This window comes from Ciona robusta, chromosome 9 (genome assembly GCF_009617815.1).
Source record: "Ciona robusta chromosome 9, ASM961781v2".
Taxonomy (NCBI): domain Eukaryota; kingdom Metazoa; phylum Chordata; class Ascidiacea; order Phlebobranchia; family Cionidae; genus Ciona; species Ciona robusta.
In genome coordinates this window covers 5088093-5114881 of record NC_143243.1, presented here as the reverse complement: position 1 = coordinate 5114881, position 26789 = coordinate 5088093, and the positions used below count along the sequence as shown (strand labels likewise).

General features: G+C 32.8%; 2 protein-coding genes across 7 annotated transcripts in view; one reads left to right on the top strand and one right to left on the bottom strand.

Moving 5' to 3' along the window:
• Positions 1-13555, top strand: part of LOC149731456 (uncharacterized) — a 27453-nt gene extending 13898 nt beyond the window's left edge. For 4 of the 6 annotated variants that reach the window (XM_089884859.1, XM_089884860.1, XM_089884858.1 and 1 more), the window contains 26 exons: positions 66-229; positions 923-1076; positions 1599-1715; positions 2076-2158; positions 2666-2812; positions 3448-3547; positions 3772-3850; positions 4146-4187; positions 4572-4713; positions 5286-5396; positions 5968-6257; positions 6567-6729; positions 7142-7258; positions 7450-7513; positions 7938-7998; positions 8382-8454; positions 8930-8989; positions 9183-9260; positions 9609-9635; positions 10235-10345; positions 10854-10916; positions 11177-11269; positions 11712-11813; positions 12387-12503; positions 12833-12961; positions 13332-13555. In XM_089884859.1, coding sequence (XP_089740985.1) covers positions 66-229; positions 923-1076; positions 1599-1715; positions 2076-2158; positions 2666-2812; positions 3448-3547; positions 3772-3850; positions 4146-4187; positions 4572-4713; positions 5286-5396; positions 5968-6257; positions 6567-6729; positions 7142-7258; positions 7450-7513; positions 7938-7998; positions 8382-8454; positions 8930-8989; positions 9183-9260; positions 9609-9635; positions 10235-10345; positions 10854-10916; positions 11177-11269; positions 11712-11813; positions 12387-12503; positions 12833-12961; positions 13332-13490 — 2846 coding nt within the window. In that variant the 3' untranslated portion in view covers positions 13491-13555. The remainder of the gene's footprint in view (positions 1-65; positions 230-922; positions 1077-1598; positions 1716-2075; positions 2159-2665; positions 2813-3447; positions 3548-3771; positions 3851-4145; positions 4188-4571; positions 4714-5285; positions 5397-5967; positions 6258-6566; positions 6730-7141; positions 7259-7449; positions 7514-7937; positions 7999-8381; positions 8455-8929; positions 8990-9182; positions 9261-9608; positions 9636-10234; positions 10346-10853; positions 10917-11176; positions 11270-11711; positions 11814-12386; positions 12504-12832; positions 12962-13331) is intronic. The other 2 variants (XM_089884861.1, XM_089884863.1) reach the window with 2 other exon arrangements.
• On the bottom strand, positions 13331-26789 carry LOC149731455 (uncharacterized). Its single transcript, XM_089884864.1, has 21 exons — positions 25488-26789; positions 25148-25245; positions 23968-24180; positions 23608-23695; positions 23069-23238; positions 22166-22330; positions 21504-21620; positions 21327-21432; positions 20826-21009; positions 20061-20221; positions 19170-19327; positions 18627-18664; positions 18122-18193; positions 17981-18040; positions 17722-17912; positions 17205-17347; positions 16847-16988; positions 16332-16477; positions 15506-15640; positions 15037-15222; positions 13331-14639 (listed from the first exon to the last, which is right to left on the bottom strand). The coding sequence occupies exons 1-21, from the start codon at positions 25630-25632 to the stop codon at positions 14496-14498; spliced, it is 2862 nt and encodes a 953-aa protein (XP_089740990.1). The 5' UTR covers positions 25633-26789; the 3' UTR covers positions 13331-14495.

Genomic DNA, 26789 nt, shown 5'->3' with positions numbered 1-26789 from the left:
TCATTAAAAAAAATTTGTGGTAAATTTTTACACGTAATAATTATTTACGTCTTAATAACAACCAGACATTAGTGGGAGCCATACACCTCAAACTTCTTTATTTGGAGATTCTGAGTTCAGTGGGTTTAACCAGTTCATGAGTTCGACAGTGCAACAATATAGGTTGGAGCAGGAGGTGCGAGCCAAGCACCGATCAGCTATGCTGAAGTTGAGAGAAAAGGCTATAAAAGTTAGTAGCTTAGTTTCTACATGTGGTAGCTACGTTGTATTCTAGTCTATGTGGCTGGGGTCCCGTTGTGTGGCTTGCATAGGTACGATTCAGGCCAGGATTGGCCCAATACCCCAATAAATTTTTTGAGGGTAAGGTCACACGGTGTGGTACGCCATGAGTCCTAGGATTTGGGAAATTTTACGAATTAGTATTTAATTATAAAAAGATCGGGCATGTTGTGTTTGAAATTTAAAAAAAATTCTAATTTAAACATTTTTTATTTTTTTTGAAATTCAAACGTTACATGCCTAAGCTTTTTATAAAAAAATATTATTTCGTAAAATTTCACCTAAGCATACTTAATGGAAAATTGAAAAATTTTAAACACCTGGTGTGCTACAAACAGATCGATTTAACAAAGTTTTAAAATCTCTGGTTTACAGTTAGAAAAAGGGATTATTTCAAATGATTGTTTATTTTACCATCATATAGTAGGGTAGGGGAAGATGGGACACCTTTTCATTCTATTTCTCGTCACATTTGGTCAAAACAAAGAAAATTTAAATAATTATAAAACCGTATCCTCACGACTCCTATAGACCGTTGTTAATTGTTTAAAACACTATCAGGATATTTGAATATTATGTGCTAAAGGTGTCCCATCTTTCCCCACCCTACTATATATTGGTTGTAATATTTTCCTATTTTCAGGAAAAAACCGAAGCTGAGTTAGCTTGGTTGGAACAGCAGAAGAAAAGTTTCCGCAACAAAGGAGAGGACGATAAAATGCCTCCGATAAAAAAGAAGAAAAGAGCAATTTTGCTACGACTGAAACTTGAAACTGACGGGATCAAAAAATTAAGAGGTTTGAATTTGAACTTAAGCGTAGGCACCAAACTTTTTAAAATGCAGGGGAGGCAGGGTAGTTGGAAGTGCAGTTTTTTAAAACAAATTTGATGCTCATCTTAAAAGTTTAGGGTAAGCCTGCCTACCCTGACACCCTTAGTTTGACGCCTATGAACGTAAAAGTTGGTATTGTTGGTATCTATGTATCATACCCTATTCTGCGTGGCTGGAAAATGAAAGTCGTTAAACACGGGTGTTCTGTTTCATACACCTCGTGCCAGCTTACAGTTACCATGTATGTTACTTAGTGAGTGTTTTTTTTGGATTGTTTTTATGTATGTCTGATAATTTGGACAACCCATTAATGACCACTGGGTTGAAGCAATTGTCGTTAATTGTCTTGCCGAAGGACATATATGCCACAATGGTAGCAAGGACGAGCCTTTAACCCATTACCTCTGGGTTACAGGCAGGCCCGCTAACCAAAACATGTAAGTGTGCTACCGTGCCAGACAATTCTTAACACTGTTATTGTTTTCAGCTGCAAACAGAGCTGCAAACCAGGATTATGAGTTGATTTTACAACATCATCAAGATATAAACAGAATTGTGCAAACTACAAATCAAATTAAAGAAAAAATCAAATCTTCGAAAAAATGTAAGTGTTTTTTGTTATAGACTTTTCAATACAGAAAGTTATTAATGATAAAGTGCAAGAAGATGGGACAACTATTCATTCTATTTACTCATCTCATTTGGTATTAACGAAAAAAAATTTAAAGAATTATTAAATCGTATCCTCACAATTCGAATAGGCTGGTGTTAATTATTTAAAAAATGATCCAGATATTTGGATATTATGTGCCAAAGGTGTCCGTCTTCCCCCACCCTACTATATAACTTGACTTTAAAATCTTTGGGGTAATGGGCCAACGCTGGCCTAAATCCTAGGACCTATACCATACCACGCTGCAGGACCTCACCCACACATAACAGAATCAAAATTTAAATTTTTCAGCATCTGACGCCGGTCACGATGATAATCAAACTTCATCCAATCAATCAGAAGATCGTAAAACACCAAGCTTACTCGACCCAAAAGTAAGATCCAATATTATAATTTGCTCTTTCAATGTTGGTCAATATATATAGTGGGGTGGGGGAAGATGGGACACTTTTTATTCCATTTTTTGTCCCATTTGGTAGAAAACAAAGAATATTCAAAGAATTATAAACCGTATCCTCTGACTTCCATAGACTGTTGTTAATTGTTTAAAACACGATCATGATATTTGGATATTATGTGGTAAAGGTGTCTCGTCTTTCTCCACTTTACTGTATATTGAATATTAGTTAATATAGTACTGTGCGCGAAGATGGGACACCTTTAGCATATAATATCTAAAATATTGTGATCGTGTTTTAAACGATTAACAACGGTCTATGGCTGTTGTGAGGATTTGGTTTTATAATTTTTTGAATGTTTTTTGTTTACTACCAAATGGGACGAGAAAATGGAATAAAAATATGTCCCATTTTTCCCACCCTACTATATACATTAGTTCTTGATTAATAAAGAATTTATATTAGTAATACAAACTTTTACAGAAGGAACTTCACAGAAGTTTAAAGAAAGTCCCGAGTGTGTTGGACAATAGGAAACTTACAACACGGGAAAAAGCTTTGTTGAAACGAAGACGGGACGCCGAACGTTTGCTGGAGTGGAAGAAAAAGTTAGATGAAGAGGAAATAAAAGTAATAAAAAAACTAAAAAGATTATTTATGGGGCGAGGTCCCGCAGTGTGGCATGCTATGGGTCCTAGGATTTAAGCCGGGATTGGACCATTACCCCAACACCCAGGGTGCTACGGTAGTAATTTTCTATTTTATGTAAGTGAGGTTCCGCAGCGTGGCATGCCATGGGTCTTAGGATCGAGGCCAGTATTGGCACATTACCCCAACACCCAGGGTGCTACCGTAGTAATTTTCTATTCTATGTGGGTAAGGTCCCGCAGTGTGGCGCACTGTGTGTTATAGAATTTAGGCCAGGATTGGCCAATTGCTCCAACACCCAGAGTGCTAACGCATGGACCAATATTTGGGGCCTGCCACTTTTCCGAAGAAGGGTGACAAGGGCTTTAATGGTAATGAATGGGATTTCTTATATTCTGCATTGTGTATAGTAGGGTGGGGGGAGATGGGACACCTTTTTATTCTATTTTCCCACCCATTTTGTAGTAAACAAAAACACTAGCTATAAAACTGTATCCTCACGACTGCCATAGACCGTTGTTAACTGTTTAAAACACGATCAGGATATTTGGTATTATGTGCTAAAGGTGTCCCGTCTCCCCCCACCCTACTATATTTTGTATTTTATTTTAACACAGGTTATGAACATGGAAAAGAGAGCAATATCAGCATGGGATGGTAAACCATTACATGAAGTTGATAAACCTGACTCTAAAGTTAAAACAACCAACATGAAACGTAAGTGTGTATATTTTCTTTCTTTTTTTTGTAATGTTTATTTTTGTTTTAAATTTATTGTTTTTTTAATGTTTATTTTGGTTTTAAATGTTAATTTTTTGGTTTTTTTAAATATTATTTTTTTAAATATTATTTTTTTGTCTTTTAATATTTATATTTGTTTCAACAATTTATTTTTTTTTAAATAGATTTTTGTTTTAAATATTTACCAAACGTAAATTCAGGATCTAAAGGTTACCAAGGTAAAGATGAAGTTACAACTCATGATAATTCTTCACTGGATGAAATAACACAACTTTCAAAGTAAGTTTTTCTTGTCCCATTTGGTGGTAAACAAAAAACATTTAAAGAATTATAAAACCGTATCTTCAAGACTTTCATAGACCGTTGTTAATTGTTTAAAACACGATCAAAATATTTTAATATTATGTGCTTCATGTGCCCCGTCTTTCCCACCATACTATGATTGAAATAGAAAATAAAAAATTCAAAGTTTCACATATTGTATTGTTCCAGAAACATTACAAACAACTTAAATATTTTATTGTCATTGTTAAATTTTACAATTTTTTTTTATCTTTTTATTTATATTCAATAGATCTAATGAAGGGAGAAGTGAAGCAAAGTCAGATTCAATCAGGTAAAAAACAGTTGTGTTTAATTAGCTTTTTCTCATGGGTACTAATTAAAAGCTGCAAATTTAAATCCTAATGAATAAAAGAAGTTGAGTGTTTCTTGTTATTAGGGCTTATGGTTTAAATTGATTGTTTTAAATCTACCTCTTTTTAGAAAAAAAATTTTTTTTAGTAGGGTGTGGAAAGACAGGACACATTTAGCACATAATATCCAAACTTTTTAGTGTTTTAAACAATTAACAACGATCTATGGAAGTCAAGAGAATACAGTAATTTTTTAAATTGTGTCTCCCCCCACAATACTATATCAACTAAAATCTGAAAATTTAGATCCTAACAAACAAGTATACGTATAAATATATTTTTTTAATTTAACATTTTTTTTCTAGCCTTGCATCAGCCATCCATAGTTCAACGCATGCAAATAATTTCAACAAAGACTCGATGGAAAGTTTATCAGATGAATCATTCTCGCAAACACAATCGGAAACTGAACAAAGTGATGTTGAATGGAGAGTTTATGCTTTGAAGGTAAAACTCTAATTTTGATTTTATTTTGATGTTATAATATAGTGCTTTAAACAAAAAGTTGGATATCAACTTATTCGATAGGTTATTGTCCATTTTTTATAGATCATTTTGACTTTAATTTAAGAAAATTTATTAACTATGATAGTACTGATGTTTTTGACTTTATTTTTCAAAAATTTTTTACTTTTTCTTTGAAAGAAATTGTTAGTTATGATAGTATTAATGTTTTTGACTTTAATTTGAAAAAATTGTTACTTTCTGTTTGAAAAAAATCGTTAAATATGATCATATTTATGTGTTTGACTTTAATTTAAGAAAATTTGTTAATTTCTGTTTAGAAAAAGTTGTTTAGATAGTATTAATAATTTTGACTATAATTTGAGCAAGTTTGTTAATTTCTGTTAAAAAAAGTTGTTTAGATAGTATTAATGTGTTTCACTTTAATTTTAAAAAAAAAGTTATTTTCTGCATAATGTTTAGCTTGCCTTAAAAAAAGGTTTGTCACATTTGATTAAGCTGAAGGAATTTAACATTAACACCATCAGAAATACAAAGTATTTTACTTTTTATAGGAAGAATTAAAGAAATGTCAACTAACTGCTGAACGTTTGAAAAAGCAACAAAAGAAAAAACACAAAGAACAACTTCGTGCTCAAGAAGAAAGTTTGAAAAATCAAATAAAGGTGAAAAATTTGTTCCACATTAATTTAAAGCCGACATTTTCTAAATTTTACAGTCTCTAAGCATAAGCCACCAACCCCTAAATTAGTCTACAAAAACTTATAGTCTATAATTTTCTTTCAATTAAATGTAAATATATTTTAACTGTAAGTATGTTTAACAACTGTTGTTTTTGTCGCTATATTCTGTTTTATCTTTTAAATTATTTCTAAATCTTCGCTACCGTAATTGAAGAGACAAATAAAAGTATTATTATTAATTTTAATATAACCCCTTTTTCCTTTTAATTTTATGAAAAATAGTTCAATTCGTTTTTTTCATTTATTTTGATGAAACATAGTTTAACATTATTACAATACAGGCCTACAAAAATAGTATAATTTGTAACATTACTACAATACAGACATGCAAAAATAGTTCCAATTTTTTTACATTTTTAAAACACAGGCATACAAAAATAGTTTAATTTGTAACATTACTACAATACAGGCATACAAAAACAGTTCAATTTTTCACATTTTTAAAATACAGGCATACGAAAATAGTTTAATTTGTAACATAATTACAATACAGGCGTACAACTCATACATCAGGAAAACTCAAACTGAACTTGAGCAAGAAATTGATCACGCTACAAATAACACATCGTCTCATCAACCTCACATCGGTGGCCATGCGTCAACCAAACCACAAATACGGAGTCCTCGTAAAAATGAGCAGTACATGAAGTCATCACGTGCATTGAGGTCAGCGATTCCTGTGAATGTATCATCACCTGACGCTTCACCGCGAGCGGGATCACAAAAACAAATCATCTCACGAGTTCACACGAAGAGTAAATCGGACTCCGACAGTAGCACCCGGTATGTAATATATATATAGTATGGAACACCTTTAGCACATAATATCCAAATATCTTGATCGTGTTTTAAACAATTAACAACGGTCTATGGGAGTCGTGAAGATACAGTTTTATAATTCTTTAAATTTTCTTTATTTACGACGAAAAAAAAGAAATAAAATGTCCCATCTTCCCCCACTCCACTGTATTACTCTACGTTCTAACACTTTTTCATTCTCTTTTCTCGTCCTATATGGTAGTATACAAAGAACCGTCAAAGAATTATAAAACTGTATCATACAATATCAACCATAACTTAATCTTTCCACAGCAGTTCCAGCAGATCCTTAAGTTTTGACGATGACCAACATGTCTTCCATGATGAAATGTCGTTCAAACCAAACTTTCCTTCAACAAACAAACTTGAACCATCAGTTAAACATGGGACATCTGATGATGTGAAAAAGGAAATAATTGCAAATGCAGAAAAATCGGTAAAGTTTTACCTGTATGTTTTGTTTTTTAAAAGTTAACTTTTTTTAAAAAAATTTGAAATTCAGATTTTCAGTGTGAATTTTTTGCAATTTTTTGAATTTGGATTTTAAATGTTACCTTTTTTAATGTGGGGTTATTTGTGTTTAAGTGCAAATGCAGAAAAATATAATAACTGTATGATTTATGCAAAAAAATGGTAACGATTTTCCCTGTATGTGTTATATTTTAAATGTAAACTTTTTAAAAATGTTTAGATTTTAAGTGTAAAATTTTTGATTTTTTTTTATTCTTAATTTATATCATAAATGTAAACTTTTTGGAATTTTTTAAATTTCAAATTTAGATTTTAGGTGTAAATTTTTTTTGTCAATTTTTTTTTATTTTAAATGTAAACTCCTTGAATATAAACAGGTCCAACCACCACCGTTACCCAAGAAAGCATCTCAAATCTTAAAAACTGAGAAAACAGAAAAGATTGAAGAGGAGAAAAAAGTTCAGGACGTAAAACAACACTTGATAAATGATCAGGTTTGAAAAATCTTTTTTTTTTGGCTCGATTTCATTAAAAAGTCATCACAATACAATACCAAAAGCGATAATTATTTAAGTTCACAGAAATGATTCTCTAGCAGTTAAAAACATTTTAAACTAAATTCTAATCAATTTTATTACTTTGTTATCTGATTTATCTTATATTTTCCAATGATTGTCTTTTTCAGTCCAACAAACTTGATGAAAATGTCTCTCCACACCACGAACCACCATTTAAACATCATGAACAAGGTAAATATAATTCATATCATCTGTAATTCTTACACACAGTGATAAGTGTATCAATAAATGTATAGTTTGGTACTCATTTATTTGAAGTCCAATCTTAGTAATTTTAATATGTGGTTCCAAAAAACAGTTTTGCTTTTAATTTTTTTTTCTTCTAAAAATACAATTTTTTTGTGAATTTTTTTTTAAATACAAAATTTAAAAATACAATTTTTGGCTTATAAGAATCGTGAGGGTACAGTTTTTAATTCTTTAAATGTTCTTTGTTTACTACCAAATGGGACGATAAAATATAATGAAAGGTGTCCCATCTCAGCCCACCCTACTCTATTTTAGTTACAACATTATAATTACTCGAGTAACATGTATTATTTTACAGATTTTGAGTAAAAAATTTTCTAAAAGTTTTATTCTGTTTATTTTACAGAAGAAAGTGATTCAAACTTTGTTAAAGAAGATTCAACATTAATTGAAGAAGTTGAGAATAGGTAATACTGTTTTTAAATTAGTTGTTAAACGCAGTTGCTATTGTTCATTTTAAGTTTAATCAACGAAGTTAATTTTTTTAACCAAAACCAATGAAATAAAATTATGCCTTATATTTAAGGTGCTATGTTTATTTTTAGACTGACCAAAAAATAAACTGACCAAAACAAAAATTTGATTAAAAAATCTTATGGGCTGTTATGTTAATATTTAGACGGACCAAAAAAAATTTCCAGTAACCTTTTATTTTATTGTAAATTGACATAAAAATTTTCCAGTAACATTATTTGGGTTTCTACAAAACTAAATTTGTGTTTTATCCGACTTTTTGAACAATTTTGGTCGTTATCTAGCAATTTTATGACAATTAATGTTTTATACCCAGGGTAAAAGAAGACATTCTCAACAAACCTCTGACCGAAGAAATTGTGAAAACTATATGGAATGAAATATTAGAAGTAAGATTATGTGAATATATGTAATTTAGACCAATTTATTGGGTGTTTTATAAATTTGAAAGTGTAAAAATGTTGTTCAGTTCTTATTTCTAACTTTTCGTCAACCACTAAAATACACATTCGATTGCTAGTTATAGTTTTATATATGTTTATAAACAAAAAATATGATTTTTATGCCCAAAAAGTATGAATATATACGCAAGAAAATATGATTTTTATTTGCAAAAAATATAAATATATACGCAAAAAATATAATTTTTATACACAAAAATATGAATATACGCAAAAAAATATGATTTTTGTGTTTGTAAAAAGCTAAAAACATACTGTACTGTTACAAAATTGGCACACAACATTTTCACTGCTATAATATGAATGGCTGGGAAATGGACTGTTTTTAAATACAATCGAGTTTATATACACAGTTTAAAAGATTAATAAATTAGTAATCTTAACATGAATCATATTTTAACAGGAAAGTCTAGATGTAGTTTTGTCAAAAACAAGCCCTCCTTCTACCCATATCAGCAAAACTGTAAGTATTTTCTATTAAAAGTTTAAAATAACAAACCGGATAAATAAAACCAACAGAAAAAAAACAAAATCATTGTGACATATTTGAACTAAAGTTGGACTGAGGCTGCAATAAAATGCATAATAGTACCAGCAAAAAAATACAATTTTAAACTTTTTTTTCTCTATGTTTTTTTAACCATTTATTTTTGAAGGTGAAAGAGACACCAAGTGTTGAAGACTCGTTGATCGATAATTTGTTGAACTCGCTGTTGAATGACGCAATAAACCATGTATGTGTGATGGATGTCATATTATAATATCCCGTTAAAATACTAAAACTACTGAATAATAGAGTACTGTGGGGTAAGATGGGACTTTTTTTTATTTTTTTGTTCCATTTGGTGGTAAACAAAGAACATTGAAAAAATTATAAAACCGTATCCTCACGACTCCCATAGATCATTGTTAATTGTTTAAAACACGATCAGGATATTTGGAAATTATGTGCTAAAGTGGTCCTGTCTTCCCCCACACTATATACAAAAAAATAGTTTTACATAAATAAAGATATAGAAACATTATATTTTACATGAATATAGTAGTTATATAAAATTATTAATATTTAAATTTTATTTCAGGCTTTATCAGTACGTCACAAGCAACCGGTAAGTAATATTTTTATTTGTAAAAATTTAAATTATTGTTTTACTGTCTGTCGCCGTAGCACAGTTGTTTAGCGCACCTGCCTGTAACCCAGAGGTAATGGTTTCAAGGCTTGTCGCTGCTACCATTGTGGCGTATGTGTACTTTAGGCAAGACACTTAACGGCAGTTGCTTTAACCCAGTGGTCACTAATGGGTTGTCTAAATTATCAGCCTTACAAAAAAAATTCACCCATAAAGTAACATACATAGAGCATAGTAACTCGTCAGCTGGGATGAGGTGTATGAAACAGAACACCTGTGGTATAACACGTGTCGTTTTCGGCCATGCGAGGATAAAGTAAGTTGCATTCATTCATATATCACCCTATTTTACCAACTTTATACATGGTCAGCACCAGTGGCTCAGTGGTTTAGGCGCCTGCGTCGTAACCAAAATGTCCCCGGTTCGATGCTCGACGGGGGTACTAACACTGATCGGCGTATGTGTCCTTGGGCAAGACAACTAACAGACATTGCTCCAACCCAGTGGTCACTAATGAGTTGTCTAAATTGTAAGCCATATCAAATAAATAAAAAAAACAATTTTGTACATTACAAAGGAAAATGAAGAAACAGCTGAGAAATTGCTTGATGAAGTTAAACAGAATGATATGTTGAAAAATTCTGAGTCATTGCCTCGTCCAGTATCGCCCATATTTGGCAGTAGTCAGGTTGGTTTATGTTTGTTGTTTATCCGATGATCATGTTTGTTGTTTATCCGATGATCATGTTTGTTGTTTATCCAATGATCATGTTTGTTGTTTATCCGATGATCATGTTTGTTGTTTATCCAATGATCATGTTTGTTGTTTATCCGATGATCATGTTTGTTGTTTATCTAATATTAAGTTTGTTGCCGTAGCACAGTTGGTTAGCGCCTTCCTCTGACTCAGAGGTAATGGGTTCAGAGCTCTTAGCTGCTACCATTGTGGGCATATGTGTCCTTGGGCAAGACACTTAACGGCAATTGCTCCAACCCAGTGGTCACTAACGGGTTGTCTAAATTATCAGCCACACATAAGAAACTGAAAAAAATCCCAAAAATAGTCAGCTACAAAGTAACATACATGGTAACTTATAAGCTGGCACGAGGTGTATGAAACAAAACACCCGTGTTATAACGACTGTCGTTTTCCGGCCACGCGCGGATAAAGTAAGTTACATTCATTTATTCAACAGGATGACGAATGGTTTGAAGAGGATTTTGGAATTTCTTTGAAACAAAATGAAAACGAACAAATGGTAAGATGGACACAAGTATCGCTAGGATTATTGTTGATATTTAATATATTAGTTTATAATTTTCATATATTATATTTTATTTTATTATTTTATATTTTTTAAAGTATACATGAGCAATTAGTTCGCTTATTCAAAATTACTTTTAAGTCAAATTTTTCAAATTTTAAAAAAAATGTGTTTACTTTTAAATTAAAAATTTGTTTTTAACTTTAAAATGAATTTTTTTTTTTACTTTTTAATTTTTTACTTTTAAATCCCAGCAAGAAAAAGACTTTGATGATGGTTGGATGTTGAATGTTTCCAACCCTGTGGTTTATGAACGGAATAATATTCAACAATTAGTCCACCAAGCTGTAAGTACACTAGTGTATGTTATGCTACTATGTGATTTGTATCAAAAAATATAGTTAGATTAATGTTATGTTTTCATACTTATTCTCAAACAATTTTGTAGTAAACAAAAAATATTTACAAAATTTTATTACTGTTTGCTTAGGATTTAAAAAAAGCCTTTTTAAAATTGTTTTAAATATATAGTAGGGTGGGGGAAGATGGAATATCTTTTCATTTTATTTTCTCAAACCATTTCGTAGTAAACAATGAACATTTAAAGAATTGTAAAACCGTATTCTCACAACCCCTATAGACCATTGCTAATTGTTTCAAACTCGGTCAGGATATTTAGATTTATGTGCTAAAGGTGTCTCATCTTCCCCCACCCTACTATACTATGTCATGAAATAGGGGAGATAATGGTATCCCATTTTACCCCACAATAATATAACTTTTTTTCAGATTAACAGTAAACATGAGCATGAAAGAAATGCTGGTGAATTGATCCCTGCATCGTTTGGTGAAGAACCAACAGAGTTATTCGAACAAAGTGTTGCTGACCTGGTACTAATTCACTACCAAACTATGCTATCCCCTTGTGGCCTGCCTATAACCCAGAGGTTATGGGTTCAAGGCTTGTCGCTGCTATCATTGTTGGTGTATGTGTTCGTAGGCAAGAAATTTAACAATTGCTACAATCCAGTGGTCACTAATGGGTTGTTCAAATTGTAATTCATATAGAAAAAAAACAATTACCCACAAAGTTACATTAGTGGTAACTTGTAAGCTTGCATGAGGTGTATAAAACAAAGCACTTGTGTTTTTACTGACTGGGAATTTTAACGGCAATTGCTCTAACCCAGTGGTCACTAATTGTCCAAATTATCAGTCATACAGAAAAAATAATCACCCGCAAAGTAACTCATAAGCAAACACAAGGTGTATGAAACAGAACATCCGTGTTATTATAACGTCTGTAATTTCTCAACCACGCGAAAATAAAGCATGTTACATTCAATTTTTTAAAATCCACATTCAATTTTTTAACAAGTTACATTCAATCTTTTAAATTTACTTTAAATTTTTTAGCAAGTTACGTTTAATTTTTACAATCTGATTATTAATTTTTTTTGTTAGGTTTACCACTTAATGCCCCAAGTGCTTCCACAATCAACCGAACCAGCATATTCAAATGAGGGAATTAAATTAAAGAAGAAAAAACATTCAGTCAAGGCCTTGTCACAATTTAAATCGGTAATTAAAAGTTGAATTTGTTGTTACCAAAAAAAAAAATTGTCTGCAACTGGTAGCGACCACGCTTTATTTCTTCCAATCAAATGGAAATATGTTTTTAACTGTAACCTTTTTTAAATACTGTTGTTTTGTCGCTATAACCTGTCTTTTTGTTTAAAATATTTTTAAATCTTCGCTACTGTAAAGGAAAAGTTAAATAAAAGTTATTATTAGTATGATATTTTCACATGTTTTCTGCCTGTTCAGATTCCTGAAAAAATATGTTGTAAATTTTACCGCAAATTTTGAAACATATTTTACTTTGTCACTAAAGTAGTTTTATCTTGCAGGATTACTCCAAAAGTGTTTCCCAAGAAGTTGAAAAACTTTTCTTCCCGGACACAAAAGTTGCCTTAAATCAACGCAGTCAATTTAAATGGGGAACACTGAAAAAACGTGATAGAGTTGACTTACTTTTGGTAAGGTTTTATAAGTTTTTGTTTTTATAGCCTGAAAACTTTAATTTCAGTTAACAATTAATAATGTTTATAAGATATTTTTTATTTTATTAATGTTTATACGATTTTTTTGTTATTAATAAAAACTTTAATTTTAATTGATAATAATCAATAAAACCTTTAATTTTAGCTGGTAATTATCAATAAAACTTTTAGTTTAGTTACTAATTATTAATAAAAATTTTATTATACTTTAATTTTTTAGTAATTATGAATAAAAACTTTAATTTTAAAATATTTTGCAAATTTTTAAAACCCAAGTATTTTTATACCAAACAATATTTTAAAAAATTATAAAAAATTTTGAAAACCAAATATTTTCAACCAAAAGGTGAACGAACTTCGGAGCGATGAACATACATGGACCGATTATGACGCAGATGAAGTCACTGTGAAGGAACAATTGTATCACATTATGTTTGAACTCCTCATTCAAGATACAATCACGTCATTTAATCGGATCCACTCTCGAAAATCCATGCAACAATAATCGCGTCGTTATTTTACTTTGTGTATGTTACTATTCGAAATATATGATAGATTTTTGTACAAGAAGATATTTTTTATTTGTCCAACTAGATAAATTGCAAATTTTATTTACTCAATATTTGGAAAAAATATGATATTAATCGAAATGAGACATATGAGCATAAAGAAAAAAGTCAAAATTTTGACAAGCCAGAAGCTGTGTGCAGATAGTAGAAAGCGAATAATAATAATTGATCTGCTGTTTGTCCAATTGGGACATACATAATTAGCATGAAAGGTTTGCGTATGTTACTATTCCAAATATATGATCGATTTTTGTACAAGAAGATATTTTTTATTTGTCCAACTAGATAAACGGCAAATTTTAGTTACTTCAAATTTGCAATTAATCTTCTTTTCATCCAAATAGAATAAAACATATAGTATCAAAAAAAATATAAAAAAGGCAGAAACTGCTTGTGGTTCGTCCAAATATTAGCATAATTAGCATCAAGAAAGCGGTAAAAATTTTGACAAGGCAGAAACTGTGTGTGGATAATAGGAAGCATATAACAAATATATTAATCTACACAAATATTTACAGACTTATATAAAAGTTCCTAGCAGTGAAAATGTAGAAACGGCGCTGGGCAAAGTGCGCCGTTTCTGCGCGCCTGTCTGTAAACCAGAAGTAATAAGTTGGAGGCTCGTCACTGCTACCATTGTAGGCGTATGTGTCCTTGAGCAAGACTCTTATCAGCATTTGCTCCAACCCAGTGGTTACTAATGAGTTGTCCAAATTATCAGCGATACATAAAAAAACAAAAAATAATCACCCGCAAAGAAACATACATGGAACTCATAAGCTGACACAAGGTGTATGAACATCCGAGTTTTACAACCATCGTTTTCCGGTCATGCGAGGATAAAGTAAGTTACATTCAAACACACATTTTACATATTTATATAAAAGTTTGCACAGTGCAGTGTAAAAGTAGAAAAATTTTTATTCCCGTCTTTTTGTAATTTATCGTTGGATGTTATAACCGGCTGCTTGTAGTTTGTCCCAGTTTGGCCTTGGTGTTGCTGTAGCACGTAGGTAGTCGAATGGTGACGGCGCATTCAACACACCAGTGTGTAACTTCTCCACTTCTTCAATTACGGAGCGAACCTGACAAAATGCAGATGATGTAATATATAGTACTGTGGGGTAAGATGGGCCGTTTTAGCACATGTAATGATATTATATTTAGTACGGGGTAGGATGGGACACCTTTAGCACATACAGCCATGTAATATATAGAATTGCTAGATAAGATAAGACACATATAGCACATACATTGTGTTTAGTTCTGCGGGGTAAGATGGGACACCTTTAGCACATAATATTCAAATATCCTGATCGTGTTTTAAACAATTAACAACAGTCTATGGAAGTCGTGAGGATGCGGTTTTCTAATTTTTTAAATGTTCTTTGTTTACCACCAAATCAGACAAGAAAAATCGAACAAAAATAGACTTCTTCCACCCTATTATATATAAAAATTAAAACAAGACAAAAAACGTACGAATATGTAGAAAAGAGAAAGTCCTAAACTGAGTTCCTGCACCGATGCCAGGTCGAATTGCTCAATAATCGAAAAGGCAGTTTGAGCTTTCTCCAAATTCACTTTTCTTGGATCGATTGCTTGAATTTGCCGACGAAGTCCGTCCTTGCCAGTCTTACCCATTAATGTCTGAATGTTTCCCCATTTCTTTGGATAAAGTACAATTAATTACTATACAATCTCTTTTTAATAGTTTTTCTTTTCCAGTCATTAACATTATGTTCATACATTATCACCCACAAAGTAACATACTTGGTAACTCGTAAGCTGGCACAAGGTGTTAAACCCGTGTGATATCGACTGTCGTTTTCCAGCCACGCGAGGATAAAGTAAGTTACATTCATTCATTCATTTTCATTATTTTAATTTTCACAATAAATGTCAATTTTTTTAAAAAAAAGTATGAAAATAATAATGATATTTCACGAACCTCCAAAAGTTCATTTGGATGACCAAGTATGAGATACACGGCCTTCATAACTCCATGGACACCCGGTGGTGGCTTTCCATAACTTCTTATCTCCGAGACCCGACTTTGGTTTAAATTTAAAACATCACGACGAACCTAAAATTTTTAACAAATTATTTATCAGAGGTAGTACATCTTTTAACTATAATATTTTGTCTCTGGTTATGAATTTCCTATTCCTTGGTTTTTATTCTTTTCTCAGACAGCCTATTGGTGAACACTTTTCAGAAAAAATACCGTTTTATGCATATTTAAATGCAATACAATTAACTAGTTCTAGTATCTAAACTTCTGGGTGATTATTCTTTTCTTAGATAACACATTAGTTAACACTTTTTTAAAAAAGTACCGTCTCATACAAATTTAAATGCAGTACTTTTACCTAGTCTAGCTATCTGGGTGATGATTTTTTTCTGAGACAACCCATAAAAAAAACTTTTCAGAAAAAATACAGTTTTATGCATATTTAAATGCAATACAATTAACTAGTATCTAACTTTCTTGGTTTTTATTCTTTTCTCACACAGCCCATTAGTGAAAACCTTTCAGAGCAAATACCGTCTCATACAACTTTAAATGCAATACATTTACCTAGTCTAGTTTTCTGGGTGAGGGTGATGATTTTTTTTTTTCTCAACCCATTAGGAAAAACTTTTCAGAAAAAATACCATGCAATGCATTTACGTAGTATTAAACTTTCTAGGTGAATATTACTTTCTCAGACAACAAATGAGTGAACACTTTGTCAGAGCAAATACGGTCTCATGCACTATACTGCAATACAAACCTTTTCAAGATACTCCAGTTCACGTTTCATCCGCTTAGCTTGCTTTACTTCTACTGGGAGTTCAGACTCGTAACCTCGTTTTTCAATAATATCAAGTGTAGTAGTGACCAATTCCAAGTCGCGTGTTCTCATTGATCGTTCAAGGTCTATTGGTATGTGTGTATGTGTGTATGTAACTTCTTACCAGAAAATGACAATCTTTAAACACAGATGTTTTCTTTCATACACCTCGTGCCAGCTTACGAGTTATCAAGTATGTTACTTTTTGGGTGATTATTTTAAAAAGGGATTTTTTTATTTGTGGCTAATATTTTGGACAACCCATTATTGACCACTGGGTTGGAGCATTTGCCATTAACTGTCTTGCCCAAGGACACATACGCCCACAATGCTACCTAACAACGAGCCTTGAACCCATTACCTGTGGGTAAAAAGCAGGGGCGCTAACCACTTTGCCCTGCACAGGTCTATTATTGTAATAATAACTCACACACGTTAATGTAACATAAACCCACCATCTTTACAGCGATAAACCTCCAGCAACTTATCTACTGCCGAATGGTCAGACCCACAAAGTTTCCGAAGTTCAAAAGTGAGCTGTTCGACGAGATCGACATCATCATTGTCCATGGCAGCTTTCAGCTTAGCTGTGCAACTCTGTTATTATAAATTATATTTTATATATATATATAAATTATTAAGCAGTTCAGTAACTTTAATAAAAGAACTGTATTCTGTTCATAAAACTTGAGTACCTTTAATAAAAAAAACGTCATTCTGTGTTTAACCTTTGTTTAAAGGTTACTTTTTTAGGCCGTAAACCCCAGAAAATTATAGATCTGTTAAATTTTAGGAAATGATGATAATTTGCACCTGAATTTTATTCAAGTCTTTTAATAATATTTCTGCATTCTGAATTTCTTGTGATAATTCTTGTTGATGGTTTTTTTGTTTGGCATCAAATATTGCTCTTTGTAAATAATGGACATTTCTTTTTGCCATTGCAAAGCTTAAGCCTATATATATAAAATAGAAGTCATTTTCAAGAGATTTAAAAATTGTTTGCATATTCTATACACCCTTAAGAAAGAAATTAAAAATGTAACTTACTTTATTCTCACGTAGCAGGAAAACGACAGTTGTTAAACACGGGTGTTCTGTTTTATACACCTCGTGTCAGCTTACGAGTTGCCAAGTATGTTACTTTGTGAGTGATTATTTTTTGTGGAATTTTTTTAGTTTTTATGTGTGGCTGATAATTTTGACAACCTATTAGTGACTACAATTGCTGTTAAGTGTCTTGCCCAATCACACATATGCCCACAATGGTGGCAACGAAGAGAACAAACAAGCTTCGGTTGTTTTTAAAGTAAGATTTTATAAAATGCACCTTCTTTGCAGTTTTGCACCGAAATTATTTTTTCCGCAAGTATGACATCACCATCTTTGTCACTTAATTCAAGATTTCGAAAATCTACAAGACTCGCGACAATCAATGATATATCTTTGTTTACAACAGCCTTATGCAAGCGTTCGCGAATAACAGTCTCTTCATCATCAATAGCCTGCACTGGACTGAAGCTAAAACAATTTAAATTTCACTTCTGTTCTGTGTTTTGGTTATGAAAATTATTTAAAAGAAAAGATACCTCTCGTCGGCAGAGGCAGGTGTTAGTGGAGTGTTAACAGCAACTTCAGTTGTTGGCGGTCTGAAATAAACCCCGTCAGTTAATCATTCTACTCCATGCACAAAATATTTCAAACTAAATTTGCGAAAAAAATTGACTTACTTTTTAATTTGTTCTGGAGTTTCCGAATCTACCGTCAAAATTTGTGACGAAAACATACTGGTGTTCACAGCACTGCGTGTTAATCAAGTTTAGTTATATAGTAGGGTAGGAGAAGATGGGGCACCTTTTCAATCAATGTTCTTCTCTCATTTGGTAGTAAACAAAGAACATTCAAAGAATTATAAAACCAAATCCTCACGACTTCCATAGACCGTTGTTAATTGTTTAAAACACGGTCAGGATATTTGGATATTATGTGCTAAAGGTGTCCCATCTTCCCCCAACGTACTATAATTAGTAACATAACATGCAACAAAAATTAGTAAAAAATAAATAAAATTGGTATAAAGAAAGGGAAGGATTTAGTTAAGATTAAGAATTAGTTTTAGTTATGTTTTTCTTTCCTGACTGGCATAAACAAGACAAAGTAGTTTGGATCATTTGTATTCAACCTTTCAAGATATGGCGTCATAATTTATACATTCGCTTGATTCAGTGAACTCACCGTCCTTTTACGGCAACAGCAACTTTTTCAACTCCCTCCTAAAATATTTTATTATTATATTTAACCAGTAATAAAATATTTTTACTTGAAAAATAAACTGTAATGTCAAAAACTATTGTTTAATATTAACTTAAAGAAGTTATTGGTACCGTCATAACATTAACTCATTTTAACTTTGTTATGAAACTTATGATAAACCAGTGTTATAATATTTTCCCTAAAAAATAACCTGATATGCCAAATGTATATGACATGGGCCATTCCCCATTGTGGAAGGTTATATTCTATAAAATTGCACCACAATTTCAAAACAAATATTGGTATTACAATATTATTAGTAGTTTTAATATATACCATAACCAGATACCACGCTCCAGTGGTTTTATTTTATCAGTGTTTCAAATATACTGTGGTAATTTTTTTGTATAATAAATTGGAGATCTTTTTTCAAGAATTAATTAGCGAATCATGGTTAAAGAACCAGTAAGTATTCTCATCTGTGAAATTTAAGTTAGGCTTGGTATCATTCGTAAAAATTGGAACCTTTTTTTGTGCAGCTATTGGATAATTCCTTGCGCAGCAATAATAAACCACTGCAATGATAATTCCACAAAGAAATATCAAACAAGCAATGACTATGCCGGCAATTTCTGCATCGGAAAGCGGCGCTTCACTGACAGAAACAACTTGGACAGGAGGAACTATAAGAAACAAAAAAATCTGATGATTTTTTAACAACTAGCTTGTTTTTAATTATTGAAACATTTATTATACATAAATGTGGTAACTTGAATGAATGAATGTAACTTACTTTATCCTCGCGTGGCCGGAAAACGACAGTCGTTATCACACGGGTGTACACCTCGCGCCAGCTTACGAGTTACCAAGTATGTTACTTTGTGGGTGATTATTTTTTTTTTGGATATTTTTTTTTTCATTTTTATGTATGGCTGATAATTTGGACAACCCATTAGTGACCACTGGGTTGGAGCAATTGCCGTTAAGTGTCTTGCTCAAGGACGCATACGCCCACAATGGTAGCAGCGACGAGCCTTGAACCCATTACCTCTGGGTTAGAGGCAGGTGCGCTAACCACTACGCCACGGCGCCGGTTTAATCTAGATAGGCAGTAACTTGTAAGCAGGAAAGAGTGTATGAAACAGAACAGCTGTGTTATAGCGACTATTGCTGTCCCACCATGGAGAATAAATAAGTTACATACATTGTAACTCGTGAGAGAGAGATAAACAGAACAACCATGTTATAACGATTGTAGTTGTCCCACCATATAAGGATAAAAAATTTACATACATTGTAACTCATAAGCAAGCATGAGGTGTATAAAACAGAACAACTGTGTTATTTATAACAATTGCTTTTCAGCCTCGCGAGAATAAAGTGAGTTACATACAATTTTTTTTCAAGTGAACTTACGAGTTGGCACATATGGTGTTCCAATATCCAATTGATATATTGTTGGTAAAGTGGACGTACATTCCAATCCAACGTACATCACTATTTGCCCGTTATTGAGTTGAGCAGCTGGAGGTGTGTAGTTGTAAAAGAATATTGTGTTTGGAATATTCACAACCATTCTGAAAAAAAAATACCTTTATAGATAATGTTTAAATAATCACTCACAAAGTTATATATATTGTAACTCATAAGCAGGCACAGGATGTATGAAACAGAACACCTGTGTTGTAACCACTGGCGTTTTTTCAAGCACGTGAGGATAAAGTAAGGTACATTAATTTGAAAATAAAAAATAGTTTGCGTTTCAAAATAACAGAAGTATTTGCAAAATTAGTAAGATAACTTTGACTATTAGTCAATATGTTTTCTTTTGTTTTTTATACTTGTCGCTGCTATCATTGTGGGGGTATGTGTCCTTGGGCAAGATACTTAACAGCAATTGCTCCAACCCAGTGGTCACTAATGATTTTTTTTATAAGTCACACATAAAAAAATGAAAAAATCCTAAAAAACAATCACCCACAAAGTAACATACTTGATAACTTGTAAGCTGGCACGAGGTGTTTGAAACAGAACACACATGTTATAAAGACTGTCGTTTTTTGGCCACGCGAGGATAAAGTATGTTATATAGATTCGTTAATTTAAAGTAAATGCAATCAACTTGGAAAAAAGAGTTAGAACTTTACTATTCAAGCAACCAATAAATAAAAATGGTTTAACCTGTTGTCATACACAGCTGATGTTGGATAGTTATTTGTAGTTGAAAAATATGCCGTGATAGTTCCTATAGTAGTCGACAACCGAAATCCAGTTCCAATTGCAGACAGTGTAAGCCTGATAGACTGACTTGTAGAGGGAAAAAGTGTGCCAGAAATAGATAAATTCCCTGACGTCACAATCTGAGCTAAAAACATGGATACGGTTTATATTATGTCAAATATAACAATTTCAAAACTCCAAATTTTTTTTTGCCTTTATCATAACATATCATAGTAGGGTCATTGTCGTTGGGCAATACACTTAACGGCAATTGCTCCAACCCTGTAGTCAGTAATGGGTTGTCCAAATTATCAGCCACAACAAAAAAGTGAATTTTTTAATTTTATTTCTATCTTAAAGAACAAAAGCGAAAAACATTTTTTTAAAGCATGATCAAATAATTTAAAGTTGACCTTGACACCTCTAATTGTTGGATAAATTTAGGCTTTCTACACAAAATACCTCGACAAACTCCTTTTGTAACACTTTCCGTCAAGGTTAAAAGCGATGTGAAAGAACTCGAGTAGAAAACGTTATTCGAGGCCGAAACAATGCTGGTAATTTCACTCTAAACAAACATTTTATCACATTAGGTTTGTTATGAAACACTATGATAATATAAAACATTATAAAACGTACCATTTCTATGTTATTTCCCACCCCAACCGATATAATGTCGATTCCGCTTGCAACAGCATTGTTCACAGGAACACTCACATTGTCGATACTTGGTCGTTCTGTGATCACCACAAGCACCTAGAAATGTAAACAAGTTATTTTTTCAATTTTATCAAATTACGGTAGCGAAGACTAGGAAATATTTTAAACGAAAAGACAGAATATAGCGACAAAACAACAGTTGTTAAAACACGCCTACAGTTAAAAAACATATTTACATTCAATTGGAAGAAAATAAGCGTGGTCGTTACACCTAGCAGTCAAAGAAGCCATTTATTTTATTTAAGTTAAACTTCTAATAGAGACAAAGGTGACCGTAAAAAATGTTTAAATTTTTGTTGGATTTTTTCTAATTTTGAAATGAAATTTATATTTGGAATGAAAAAACTTTACAACACAAATTGTTAGACTTTTCACTTAGAAACGACCATACTATGTAATAACATAATAACAAAAACCACATTTTTTTATCTCTTTCATAATGACAGCAAAAACCATATTATTTAAAAACAAAGTAAAGGAAACCAACAGCAAAACAACATTAAGACAGCATACTAAAGATAAAAGGTGTGGGAAATAGCATTAGTTAAAATGTAGGATTAAAACCAAATCATGTTACTTACTGTGGCAAATCCACCATTAATGCCTCTTCCACTGCTTGTGAAAAGAGAAACAGCATGAGCAATTGCTATTCCTGTTCGGACTGGTTCAGAATTAAGTAATGTCATTCCATTAATAGCATTAGTGACATTCGCCAAATCAACACCATCTCTTATGCTGACTATTTCCTGTATTTAGGTAACATTATTTGAATGATTGAATAAATGTAACTTGCGCTTTTCGTACACATTGGCCAGCTTACAGTTACAAAGTATGTTACTTTGTGGTTTTTTTCGCTATTTTTTCTATGTGTGGCTGATAATTTGGACAACCAATTAGGGTCCACTGAGTTTGAGAATAAATAAATGAATTTCATTTTGAATGAATGAATGTAACTTGCTTTACATTCGCATGGCCCAAAACGACAGTGGTTATAACTTATAACACAGGTGTTCTGTTTCATACATCTCATGACAGAGTGATAGCAGCAATGAGTGTTGAACCCATTACCTTTGGGTTGGGGGCAAGTATGCTAACCTCTTTGCCACAACGCCAAACATTATTTTAATAGCAAATAAAGTGTTACTTATAAATAAATGTAACTTATTCATCCTTACGTGGCTGGGCAACAATAGTCACATGTGTTTTATATCATAAAACTTGTGTCAATTACATTTCCAACATATGTAACTTTTTAGTTGTTTATATTTTTAAATATTTAAATGTTTGTCTAGCCATTGGGTGGGGTCAATGTAAATTAAGTGCCATGCCAAGGGTAAATATGTCAACACTTGCAACTTTGTCTGTGTTTCGAAGTTTTCAGTTTTCAGTTTTTTAATTAACAAGCAGTTATAAAAAATAGGGTTATATAAGACAACAATATATATAAAGTTGAATACAACTGTACCACTACATGCGAACCATACCATTCGGTTATTGGCAAACTGCATGATTCCAAATCTTGTTTTGTTGACAGAAATACTAAACCCGCCGATTAGAGAAAGAGCAAATGCTTTCATGTTGTTAAAGTCAGCTGTGGGTATGGCAGATGAACTTTCAATCAGCAAAACAATATCCCTTTGATCTGATTGGCATTCTAATAATACGAATATAAAAACTTTATTTATCACTTATTTTGTTCCAATTGAACATAAATGATTTTAACTGTAAGCGTGTTTTACCAACTGTTGTTTTGTCGCTATATTCTGTCTTTTCGTTTTCGTTTAAACATTTTTAGATCTTCGCTACCGTAATCAAAGAGACAAATAAACAGTTAATATTATAGTTATTACCTTTTCATTAGAGTTATTATCTTTTCGATTACGGTAGTGAAGCTTTAAAATATGTTCCCAATGGTAGCAGAAAAAAATATGTTCCCAATGGTAGCAGCGAAGAGCCTTGAACACATTACCTTTAGGTTACAGGCAGGCACGCTAACCAACTGTACTACAGTGTGTACACTTACGTGTAGGAATCTGGGCAATTAAAGTGGTGAATTCAGAAAGAGTCGTCGCTTGTTGGTTGTCATGGAAATAAAACGCCCAAGTGTTGTACTGTTGAATACATATGTAGAAATATGAAGAAAGTAGTTTACAAATATGTAGTAGAGTGAGGCAAGATGGGACACCTTTTCATTCTACTTTCTCGTCCCATTTGGTAGTAAGCAAACAACATTCAAAGAATTATAAAAACCATATCCTCATGACTCCAATGGACCGTTGTTAATCGTTTAAAACACGATCAGGATATTTGAATATTATGAGCTAAAGGTGTACGTCTTCCACAACCCTACTATATCGTAAGTTATAAGTGGAACTCTTGTTACCTGAACGTTAATGTCCGTAGATATAGTACCAGATACTATTATTTCTGCATGCGCAATTACCAATCTCGCTGCTAAAGCAGAATATAGCGGTTTGTCTAAGTCAGCATACGTCACAGATTGCCAATCTATGGAGAAATGACTCATCACTGCAGTGTAATAGATCGAAGCGTTAAAGTTCTGAGATTGGAGCTCCGTAAATACAAACTGTGAAACCTAAACAGAGAAAATGTGATTTATAATGAAACTCTCAGCGCCGTCGCAAAGTGAGCCTCTATAGCCAAGCGTTTACGATTCCGAGGCTCGATGTTGCTACCATTGTGGGCGTGTGTATCCTTGGTCAAGACACTTGAAGGCAATTGCACAAACCCAGTGGTTACTAATGGATTGTCCGAACTGTCAGGTATGGGTGTTTGAAACAGAACGTGGGTGTCGTTATAACGATTGTGGTTGCCCCAACCACAACGCGAGGGTGAAAAACCTTACATTCAATGTAACTTACTTTATCCTCGCGAATGTATCGTTTTTTATTTCGCATGGCGGGAAAACGACAGTCGTTAAACACGGGTGTGCTCTTTCATACATTTCGTGTTAGCTTACGAGTTATCAAGTATGTTTCTTTGTGGGTGATTGTTTTTTGGGCATTTTTCATTTTTTTATGTGTGACTGATAATTTGGACAACCCATTAATTAGTGTCTTGCGAAGAGGAATTGCCGTTAAGTGTCTTGCCGAACACATACGCCCATAATGGTAGTAGCGAAAAGCCTTGAACCCATTACCTCTGGGTTCGGGACAGGCGCGCCAACCAATTGTGCTACAGCGCTATTCATTTATAACATTTAAGTTTTATTTTAGGCTATAAACAATTAATATGCATGTACCTTGTCCGGCGCCGTGGCGTAGTGGTTAGCGCGCCTGCCTGTAACCATTAGGTAATAGGTTCAAGGCTCGTCGCTGCTACCATTGTGGGCGTATGTGTCCTTGGGCAAGACACTTAACGACAATTGCTCCAACCCAGTGGTCACTAATGGGTTGTTCAAATTATCAGCCATACATAAAAAAAATAAAAAAATCCAAAAAAAAATTACCCACAAAGTAACATACACGGTAACTCGTAAGCTGGCACGAGGTGCTAAACCCGTGTAATAATGATAAAGTAAGTTACATTACATACATTATTACCTTCCATATTCCTCCTTGATTTGCCACATATGATGTCCCATCAGTTGTTTCAACGTAAGCAAGCCGACGTAACAGGTTCGAATCATCGCGAAAAATTCCTGAATCAAGCGATAAAGATTATATAGTATTGTGGGAGAGATAGGACACTTTAGCACAAAACGTCTAATTATCCTGATCGTGTTTTAAACAATTCACAACGGTCTATGGGAGTCGTGAGAATGCGGTTTTATAAATGTTTAAATTTTCTTTGTTCACTACCAAATTGGATAAGAAAATAGAATGAAAAGGTGTCCTATTTTCTTCGACCTTCTACAATATTTCAAAACTACCGCATATTCACCTGAGTTCTCTATTAATTCGATACACCTCGAAACCACTGATGATCCAGTTGCATTAGCTTGTGTTGTAAGATCAATACACTGTCCTGTCTTCCACGTACACAGCGAAAACACGATAAAAATACTCACAAAATGCATAAGCGACATTTTTTAAAAAAACTGTAACACCTTTTTCTTTTTAACTAAATCAAAATTCCAGTGTTGGTATAATCTGCTGCGAAAAGTTTGCCCAATAAATCTCGACAGTGGGTTTCGTCCTTTTAAACAATAAGAAGACGGTTGCTATATACTAATATTTACATGAATGTATGTTGCCGACGTCCACAAAGGTGGTGTTTCTCTCGCTTCGTTGATTCCTTTTGTGTTCATCATTGTATCGAAACAATAACTGGTCAATGTGTTATTCACTCGTAGGACAAATGAGAGACACCTCATGAAACAAGAGGGTGTTTTAAACAAAAGAAATAAAAACGTCGGAGAATTTCTCAGCCATCGCAACGTGTAAACGTTATGTAAAATTAAGCCATCCCATTCGCGTGACTGTGTTCTAGGACATTTTTGACATTATTTTTGTAAATGACGTAACCACAGACCAAATTAGCGTTACTGTTTTTAACAAACATATGTAAAAGGGTGGGGGGAAATGCGACACCTTTAGCACATAATGTCTAAATGTCCTGATCGTGCTTTAAACAATTAACAACGGTATATGGGAGTCGTGAGTATACAGTCTTATGATTCTTTGAATGTTCTTTGTTTACTACTGAATTGGACGAGAAAATAGAATAAAAAGATGTCCCATCTTTTCCACCCTACTATTTTTATCATAGCCATTGTTCTGTCTACCCCCGCCGGGGCAAAGTGGTTATGGCACGATGGTCCAGATTACAGGTTTAACTTCGACGCTGTAACTATCGGGTTTCGTGTAGGAAAGACGCTAATAGAGAATTGCATAATAGTCACTTAAGGGTCGTCTAAATCTCAACGGTACGTTCATATCGATCGCGGGCATTTGACTCCATAACAGATATAGCCTACGTATACCACCTATGTTTACCCTTATGTTCTTCTGTGTGAAGCTAAAATATAGTACCGTGGAAGAAGATGGGACACCTTTAGCACATGATATTCAAGTATCCTGATCAAGTTTTAAACAATTAACAACGGTTTATGGAAGTTCCGAGGATACGGTATTATAATTCTTCGAATATTCTTTGTTAACTACCAAATGAAACGAGAAAATAGAACAAAAATGTGTCCCATCTTCCCCCTTCCTACTGTATATATAGTAGAGTGGGGGGAAA

Coding starts and splice junctions, on each gene's coding strand:
- LOC149731455 (XM_089884864.1), bottom strand. CDS start 25,632: ATGTCGCTTATGCATTTTGTGAGTATTTTTATCGTGTTTTCGCTGTGT. Junction 22,331..23,068: donor AGTTTGCCAATAACCGAATG/GTATGGTTCGCA, acceptor ACCTAAATACAG/GAAATAGTCAGCATAAGAGA. Junction 21,010..21,326: donor TACAAAAGGAGTTTGTCGAG/GTATTTTGTGTA, acceptor CCATGTTTTTAG/CTCAGATTGTGACGTCAGGG.